Raw genomic sequence first — 10,279 nt, 5'->3', positions numbered from 1 at the left:
GGTATGGGGGACTTTTGGGATAGCATTGGAAATGTAATTGAGGAAAATATGTAATAAAAAAAACAGTGAAAAAAAAATAAATAAATTTATAGCTCAAAAAAAAATTGTAACTCATTTTGTTTAATAATTGTTTTATGTATCTGTATATTCTCTGTTTCTAAATGTGTATTAGTAATTNATTCAAAATGTGGTCAAACTTCATGCCTGTATTAATGTTTTTTAAAGAGAATATATTAGTATNTTCCTTGAAAAGTCTAAAATGATTTGAATTTTCTTGACATATTCTCTATAAACTACTTCTCTCATCTAGAAAAGTGTTTGAACAGCTTAGGTAATAAATTTCATATATTTATATATATTACATACACCATATTTNATAACATATATTAAACTGATCTGTATTTCTTGACTGCTTTCACCCCTTGAATCAGGCTTTCAAGCTTTACATTTGTAGTGAGCTCTCATTCTAGAACTTTGCCTACTTCTTGGTAGCTTGAAAACAACCAACAAGTCTTCATTGCTTATTGAATTGTGAATTCTTGTCTGCAAAGCACTACTTTCATTGGTCTTTATCCTCTGACCTAGCACCATGACCAACTCCTGGAAGACTGCTCTGTAATGAGCTTCACTAGCAATGGTCCATTACACAATAGAGCTGCAGGATAATGAATTGANTCTTTGGCTTGATCAGCTCTACAGTTCTTACTTCCCCAGATGAGGAAGTCAACCAGTCTCACTTACAGATTAGGCCTGTAAGACATCAAACTACTCCAGGGAGAAAAAGTCAAGGCTCTGTGATATGATGGCTCTCTCTGTTTCTACTCATTCCAATCCCTTCTTCAAGGAAAAGACTTCTGCTTGCTATTCAGTGTCTAGTGTGCACACTCAGCTCTCCTTCTGCTTTCCTGTTACTTTCTGTGATGGAGTCTCACTTTGCTCTTGTCTCAGCATTACAGAGCATGTTGCCTGTCTTTCATCCCAATGGAGTCACTAATCTGCAAGAAGGGTCCAACTCTGTATAGTTGTGGAAATGAAATTTATCCTATTAGTGCACTAATCCAAACTTCTTGTAACCATACTTCTTGCTTACTAGGACTTCAGCCCTGTGCCTCCTGTTCATCTATCAGGATGTCTCCTGGCTTCTGCAATTGTTTCCATGGTTTCTCTTTTATGTTGCCTTCTTTGCATGTCAGTTGAAATTACATATAAGTTGCTACAACTAGCTTTTATACACCCTATGACTCATATTATTCTCTATTTCTACAGTACTTTAAAAATGGTTAGGTGTTCAATAGGCAATTTTTTCTGGATTAACATATAAAACTATTTGTCACCTTTCCTCATCCCTGATGCTATAGCTACCTTCACTCTTTCAATTATTGCCTGATGCTGTATGTGATCTCCCATTGAACTTATCACACTTGATTATAATTGTTCATGTGTCTTTACTTCCAAAAGAATGTCACACTATATGACATCAGGGCTCACAGTTTACTCCTTAAACACATCACTATGAATCCACCCAGTGGGGGACATATGCAAAATGGCAAAGCTTTGAAGGATGAATGAATAAGTTAATGAAAGTTTGAATTTGTGGTTAGTTCCTTATCAAAATTCTGTCTTCACAGTTTCACAAAGATCACACGGGTGTAATAGGGATCATTACAATTAGTTAAGCAGTTTTACCAACACAACATTCGGCTATCCTGTGCAAGTAGCATGGCTAAAATTTCAATGCTGATTTCCCTATGTGGAATGTGACTAAAATTAATTTTCTGTTGTCTTCAGATAGCTTGGCAGTCCCAATTTGTTCTGGCCTCTGCATTTTGATCTCTAGTATGTACTCCATGTATAATTTCTTCTTCACCCTGTTACTGTATTTCAAAAAGGTAAGTGCTAATTTTGAACCCATTATAGAGGTCCTTCCACTTCAGAGCACCTTGCCTTTATGAACACTTGCATTTTGTGACTGTAACTACCTGCTCCATGGGTCAGGCACATGAAGATGGACATTGACTTGAATGTACAACCCATCTATTTAGCTTTTCTCAGCACTCAATCAGAACTTATTCAAAAGGAGTTTCACGACCAAATTTGCACACTGTGTTCTTCTACTTTATTGTTATTTGTATTTATTACATACGAAATAGATTGTGTAATTTATAAAGCATGTTATATACACAATTTATTAATATTATTATTTTACTTTATGATTTTATTATTTACTCCATTTTAGCATCAATATATTACTTTCTTTTTTCATTTAAACCAACAGTTCTCAACCTGTGAAGTGTGACACTTTTGGGTTAAAACAACCCTTTCACAAAGGGCTCTGCATATCAGATATTTACATTACAATTCATAACAGTAGTAAAATTAGAGTTATAAAGTATCAATAAGATAATTTTATGGTTAGGGCGTCACCACAACATGAGAACTGTTTTAAAGGGACATGGCATTAGGAAGGTTGAGAACCACTGATGTAAATGATAACATTGCAAAGGACTAGTAATTGTGATCCCTGCTCATGGCACAATGGAGTTTCTAGGGGATTAGTGAGGGGTCCTGCCCCACTGCCTCTGGACAGCTTCAGAACATACAAGTTTTGTGATCAATATTTTTATTTTTTTCTGCTCCAAATGCTCTGGAATACAATACTCTTAAAAGAATCTCACCAGCATCTAAAACACTGTCCAGACAAATGTGAAATGTGTGACACTAATAGTCTAAAATGTAGATGTCATTGCTGTTAAAACCTTCTATTGTGCAATATATACATTTTAGTGGGTAGATAGTACAAACTTAGGACATTTTATAAGTTGATTTAGAGAATGCAAGTTAATTTCTGCATTAAATTCTGCAGAAGCTGGGTAACATTTATCCAATTCTTTTGAAAGATGGACTGTGCCCCAACAATCTTACTATTTAGGTCTTAGTCACCTGTTCATGAAGCAATATTTAAAACAGAGTAAAATTAAAAATGATCCAAAAGATAAAAATAAAATACGGTTGTGTGACTGTAGGTGGATTTTTTTCAGGCCATGGAGATGCCATATAGGAGCTGAAATATGAGATAAGCTTGTTGTCTTTTGCAATCCAAGAGCAGACACTCACTGATGAGAAAAACTATGCAAATGAGTTTTAGTGCAACACTACACATTACCATCACACGATTAAAGACACATTATTTGTCTTTACTGTACCTATAATCTGGGAAGTTGTTTTGCAATATTTTTCTTGAGATATGTTTGAATTCTGTTATTACACAGGCAAATCTTCAAAAAATAAGACAGTAAATAAATGGACAAAATTTTGTCTATGTAATCTCTTCTTTGTTGCCAGTCCATTTACTGTAATTTTAAAGCAGTGCTGATATTGCCCCTGTGCTATCAAGCTGTTCCTCAACACTAGGTTGCTGAATAATTTCCTCCATGCTAATTTCCTTTAACGGGTCAGAAAATGTACCTGGATGTCAACATCTACTAAGCTTCCACTTCCTGGCCCTCTCCTGGGACCCTTAGTTACTGGTATTTGCAACTGATTTATTCTTACCACATTGAGAATCTCCAAACAAGATTGGCCTGCTGATTTATCTCAAGTCTGAATCAAAGAAATTCAAATTTTATTGATTGATTGATGATTGTGAATGTGTGTGAGTGTGTGTATAGGACACTGGGTGTTCTCTGTGGCTCTTAGCCTTATTCCCTTGAAACAAGGAATGGAAAGACCACTATTTCTGCTAGGCTGGCAAGAAAGCTTTTAGAGTCCATTTATCTATACTTCCCCAATGTGGGGATCACTATCATGAGCTTCATGCCTTGTGGCTTTGCATGGGTGTTGTAGGATAACATTTAGGTCATTATGTTTGTAGAACACCAACCTTACCCATTGAGCCTATACATTTTCCCCTTCACACAGAACACAAAGAAACTTATTGGTGGATTTTCTGGGTCTTCCTAATATTTTTTTTGCCATAGCTGCTCTCTCTCTCTCTCTCTCTCTCTCTCTCTCTCTCTCTCTCTCTCTCTCTCTCTCTCTCTCTCTCTCTGTGTGTGTGTTTTAAGTGTAATTTTAGCTGTGAGTCTACCTAATTCAGGAACTGTAGTTATACTGGAGCATCACCAAATGTGTGGTTCTCAGAGTTTCTAAAATAGATGATGTGTTCTAAATTCAATCAGCCTTCATAACTGAATTACCTCACAGTTAATCATCTTCTTCAAAGGTCATCTTTATCAAATATACCTTATCTTAATGTGTACTTAAAAGTCTTATTTTAAGTAATATATAGAATCATCTAAATAGAAAATAATCTAGAAGGAAACTATTCTACAAAGACTTTGGGAAGGGTTGAGAATGTAGCCAGCCAATTGCTGTATAAAAAAACAAAAAACAAAAAAACAAAAAACAAAGAAAAAAAAACCCAAAACCCTTCAAACATGACATTAAAACAAAACCAAAAAAAAAAAATCTTTGAAATTTATTTGCATCCTGTTTAGAAACAAATCAAATATTTGGTAATTAAGCCAGAATAGCTTCTCATCATTGGCCTGGTAGATGCCATGTTTGCCATAAGTGGATTTAGGCCTTAGCTTTTACAACATCCAATAGAGGCAGATTTCATGAATAACTCATGAGACTTTGGTAACTGTTATAAGGAAAGTCTGTTATAAAGAAAGCCTGTTATAAAGAAAGCCTGTTATAAAGAAAGTCAAACTGAAAACTGTACCTTAACTTCAGCAGCATCACTGTTGGACTTGGTTGCTGGTCTTTAAATCCTTGATAAAGGAAACTCTCTGCAATATCAACTTTGACCACACAAAATGCACAGTCATAGCCACACTCTGAAGAGTATGGGATGCAGGAGAGAAAAGCAGAAGGAAGAAGAGAGATGAATACAGTCTCCCATCTCTGCACATGAGAACTGAGGATGGAGACTGTTGCAGTAGACCAGGACATCTGATAGCTGGAGAATGCTGTGGTTTATTTTTCTGCATCCTCCTGGTTCTCTAAAGTAAAGTGATAATACCTGTCTTATAGGTATTGCTGGAAGAAGCAATGTTATCTAGTGTATTTCCAAAGCCTGAAGTGAGTGAATGTTAGTAAAAAAAAAAAAATGTAAAATAGAATAGGATTAGTGTCAGGCCTCAAAGTAAGTTATCGTTTCTCAAAATTAAAACTGATATACAGATTATCTCTAAACGAATCATATTTTGTAAATATTGTTGATATGACAAAGAGGTTCCAGAAATGATGGTGTTATCCCCTGGTTTTAGTTATGTGGAAGAAAATGTAGTGCAGGTTCTACCCTACAATATCAAAAGTCAAAGGGCATAGGGAAATTTGTTACAGCTTGTACTTTTGTTAAGATAAGTGTAAAGAACAGAGCCAAACTTAGCCAATGTGCTGGCTGATGTGTAGCACAACTGATATAAAGGTGCATCAGATGATGTATTTTATTTTATAATAGACTTCCTTCCTTCCTTCCTTCCTTCCTTCCTTCCTTCCTTCCTTCCTTCCTTCCTTCCTTCCTTTCTTCCTTCCTTCCTTCCTCCCTGCCTGTCCTTTATTCTTTCTTTCTTTCTTCCTTCCTTCCTTCCTTCCTTCCTTCCTTCCTTCCTTCCTTCCTTCCTTCCTTCCTTCCTTCCTTGCTTTCTTTCCTTTTATGTGTGTTGGGTCTATGTGTTTCTATGTGTATTGTGTAGTATACATGCTGTGTGTGTGCATTTCTGTGTATCTGAGTATGTTACTGTGAATGATACAGGGGGTGATGTCAGATGTCTTCCTCAGTGGCTCACAATCTTTCTCTTTGAGACAGGGTCTCATCACAGAACCTGGATCTCAACATTTCTGCTGGACTGGTTAGCCAGTGAGCTCAAGGGACCTGTCTGTCTCTGGTCCACTGTGCTAGGGTTACAGATGTTCACAGCCATGCTTGGCTGTTTTTATGGGTTCTGGGGACTTGCACTAAGGCCCACAGGCTTTCATAGCAAGCATCTTACCCTGCAAGTCAACCTCCAGCCCCTCAGGGGTTTTAGTCACCATCCCTGGTTTTATCACCTTATCTAGTCCTTGTTGGTTCCACCAGTTTATAGTCCACAGCAGTAGGGCCAGGTTAATATGTGAGCAAATGCACATCTACTTGAAAGGATTCCTAAGAAAGTGAGTTCACTGAAAGTTATTGCTACAGCATACTTGGAACTGGACCAAGGCTTCGTTATTGTCTTGGCAGCATTATTGGTGTTTTAATTGAGATGCAATAAAGAAATTTTAATTATTAACCTCAATAAATAGGACTATAAAATTTGACTGAAAAATAAGTAACTAAATAGCAAGGAGTTTTATCAAGGCCCCAGTCAGTAAAATAAAAATCAGAACTGCGTTATTCCCTATCAGTGGCTAAATTCAAGTATCAAGTCAATCATTCAAGTGAGAGAAGTCAGCAACCTCTGTTGATGGCACTGCCATCCTCTCACTTCACAGTTTCTGAACTGCAGGATGCGTTTTTCTCCTCTGCAAAGGCCTTGCATCCAGGCTGTGAACAGTGGTTGTTCTCACCAGTGACAATCTGCAGGTACATGTCTCCCAGTGACCCCAGTAGATTACTGACTGCAATCCCTTCATTTCAGCAGAAGAAATAGATGCAGAAGGAGAATGGTTTTTGTTTTGCTTGTTTGTTGTGTTTTGTTCTAAGGCTACTAAATAAAATAGAAACTTAGTGTTACAGTGAGGGCCAGAATCAAGACCTGACTCTTAGGTCCCTACTCTTTCCACTGTTCCTGTGTTCTATTGATTTCACCGTCACAGCAGTTTTCAAGTCCCCTTGCAACTACCGCTTCTTACCCTTGCTGTGTTGGCTCACATTTAATTAGAACAGTCCTAACTTGTGTTCTAGTGTTGGTCTGAGACAATGCTTGACACTACAGCAGCACCACACTTCCAAGTCTTGTCACTGCACCTAAACCATTGCTCTGAACTTCAAAGGTAACTCACTCCTTATAAAATTGTACATACATGCAGTTTTTTTCTTTTCTTTTCTTTTCTTTTTTTTTTTTTTTTTGCTTGTTTTTTACATTTATTGCTTTCTGGAGTCTACTTAAATTCAATTCCTAAGTAGTCCCTTAAGGCAAGCAGTCACTTTTTGAGATATTTATTGAGAACATATTTCAAATTGTATCCACTAAAGCCTAAATTAATTTATGGCCTTATTTAAGAAACTAATTGTATAATAAATATCTTTAGCTAGCTATAGAGAGAGATGCCTTTTCTAAGAGCAAGTTTATTTTCTAGTGTTCTGGGAAGAAAGAGTTGAAACATGTAGACAGGACATCTATTAGAGTTCAGCTGTGCATTGATTGACATCTAACTTACATTCAATCAGATGCAATAGAGCATATCTGTCACCTTGTACCCTACTCTGCTCAAGTATGAGAAAACGCCTCCCATGCCTCAGCCTGGCTATACTTTAGGAACTGCTCCATGGCATGCAACCTATAGCATGAAAGAGGTTCAAAGTTGTTTTTCAATTCCAACTTACCAGGATGTATAATGGTGTCTGTGTTCCTTTGTGTTCGGCCTATCAGAATGGTGGTCATGTTCACTGTTTTCTTAAGTGTGTTGGGTTTCTTCTGCAATTTTATCTGCTTTTGAGGCTTGACAATATTTGCCAGAGTGTCAGATAACAATCGGTCAACATTCCAAGTTAAATTAGATAGGGCGGCTTGAGTTTTAATTTCAACTATCAATTCCACAAGTTCTGTCAGACTTTTCTGAGAACTCTGACTGCCTGGCAGTGAGCCTTTGGTCCACATGGGTATGAGTGCATTCTGTCCACAGCTACCTGTAGAAGCATTACGGCATGCCATTGAAAGCTCACGGACAGTTTTATTAAGCAAAGAAAAACTCACGGAAAGATGGATGGACTTTGCTTCTAGTGCCTTAAATCTGGTATTTAGTACCTTCAGCTGAAGATCAACATCTCTCTCATTTGATAGGATGCCACCTTTTTTAAATGAAATATAGTAAGGTATGAGTGTCTTGGTCACTTTAGATTCAATGCCTTGCAAACGAGTTTCAAACTCTTTGGCAGTCTTTGTTACTGAAAGCATATTTTCTTCTAAATGACTCATGTTTTGCTGACATTTGTTCACCTGGGAAGTGGTTTCGTTGAATAGTTGATAAATATTTTGAAAGTTTAACTGGCTTAGTTTCTCATCTTTAGGAATTGCTGTAAGGGCTTTAGCAATTTGCAAAATAAAATTATACTTCTCTTTGTCATTGACCAAAGTCTGAATAGAATCATTCAAATGCTGGAATTCAGAAACAAATGTTAAAATATCGTCCATATTTTGGTTACACTCACAAACCTTGGGATTATATGTCATAGCACTAAAAGTCTCCTTTAACACATAGTTATCTTGAACAAAATCGATGGCATTGTTTATAACAGTCATTGTCTTATTTAGGCCATCTTCTGTTTCTAAGGCATGCTCACTGATGCGTCTCTCAAAGGCTTCACCACGGCTCTGCACTTCATTTCTCAGTAAGTTGTGTCTTTTTGTAAGTTCTTTGGTAAGAACGTTCAGTTGGTTGATGGCACCGATCAGGTTTTGTAGCTCTCTTCGAGTAACTGTGGCTTCCTTTGGCTCACGTATAACCTGTTGTTGAAGCGACGACCTCTGCTCCAGCAAAGGCTGGAGGATCTCCATGTCATATGTCAAATCATTCAGCTGCTCACTCATTTTATCCACCTTGATGTCCATGGGAAAGATAACCTCAGACAGTGTTTGATTTAACACATGCAGATTTTCCTCTGTGTCCTTGAGTTGAAATTTAAAGTCATGCCTGCATTTAGATAGCATTTCCTCACATTCTCCCCTGGCTGATTCTTTCTCTATCTCCAAAAGGATGGTAAGGTTGCTGATCTTGCTCTCTTGGACATGCAAATCACTGAGCATCTGCAGCAGCATCAGACCTTGCTTGCTTGCTGTCTCCTGTAGCACAGATATATACTTAGTGACATTACTGTTGAGGGATTGCTCAGTGGCAACATTCTCTGTTCCTGATACTTGTAGAACTGATAACAGCTGTGTGTGTGCTTCCTGCATTTTAGAGAGAGTTTCATTGAGGGATTGGTGGTACAGAACAATCTGTGAGTGCTCCTGTCTTAGTGCTCCTTCCAAATGAGCTTGCTTTGCTTCCAGTTCCTTGACAGGCTTCTCACAGGTCAAGGCCATTTCCTGCCTGATGTTCATGATGCTGTTCTTTAGATCTGTGATGTCCTTCCACGTGGGCTGATTTTCTTGCATGAAAGCAAAGTCTTTCTGGGCTGTTGATGAAACAAAGGACTGGTTCACTTGTAGAACTGCCTGCCTGGTACTTTCCAAGACCTCTGATAGACTTGACACAGTCTTGAAGATCTGGGCAGTTGTCTCCTGCATATCATCTTGGAAGACTTTAAATTGTTCTTTTACGATGTTCTTTAGCAGATCGTCAATACTCTTTGATTTTAGAGCTACAGAGAATAAGATAATAAATAAATACATATGTAAACATATACACATTTTAATCAGAAAGATGCATCTGTAGAGAGATTAAAGTTTTAAAGTCAAACACTAACTACAGGTATTAATGAAAATAATTTCTCCCCATGTACATTTATGATATTTGAAAAAAATTAGAGGAATTAGTAAGAGATAATTACATTCTTGACAGAAATCTGAACATAAAAGGTCAATTACCATGTAGAACACATTAACAGTATACAACAATGATTCTAAAGGTAAAAGGCAAAAGGTAAATGTTTTTCACTGCAGTGACAAAGGCTGCTCTATAGTAATCCCAGGTCTAGTTGTGATGAAAATAGGAGGGGCTGGGCTTTCTGTCTGAGTGAATACCTGGTGTCAGTGTATGACTGCTTTGTCAAGTGTCTAGTAATTAAGTGCAAGGCTTATATTGTGGAATCACAGTGTTCATAATTCACAGAGAAAAACTTTAAAAAGTAGAAGGAAATATAGATATCCATAAGATTTCAAAATGGCTTACAGTAACGTGGTGAAATTAGTTGTTTTTACAAAATGAGTGACACTCATATTACAAGAGGAATTTAAGATATGCTTATAACACGACATTAACTTTTAGCATAAAAAGAAAGGAAAAAATGCCAGTAATTAACACATGATAGTATTTCCAACACCTGGAAATATATCTGATCACACATTGAGAATGTGTGAAAAAGAAAGAGAGAAAGAGAGAAAGAGAGAAAGAGAGAAAGAGAGAAAGA

The 10,279-nt window shown here is 37.1% G+C and overlaps 1 protein-coding gene across 2 annotated transcripts in view; it reads right to left on the bottom strand.

Annotated features, from left to right (window-relative positions):
* Mmrn1 (multimerin 1) overlaps window positions 1–10,279 on the bottom strand; it is a 46,151-nt gene that overhangs the window by 4,089 nt on the left and 31,783 nt on the right. For both annotated transcript variants that reach the window (XM_021165624.1, XM_021165625.1), the window contains exon 6: window positions 7,535–9,511. In XM_021165624.1, coding sequence (XP_021021283.1) covers window positions 7,535–9,511 — 1,977 coding nt within the window. The remainder of the gene's footprint in view (window positions 1–7,534; window positions 9,512–10,279) is intronic.

This window comes from Mus caroli, chromosome 6 (assembly GCF_900094665.2).
Source record: "Mus caroli chromosome 6, CAROLI_EIJ_v1.1, whole genome shotgun sequence".
Taxonomy (NCBI): domain Eukaryota; kingdom Metazoa; phylum Chordata; class Mammalia; order Rodentia; family Muridae; genus Mus; species Mus caroli.
This window is presented reverse-complemented; position numbering and strand designations above follow the sequence as displayed.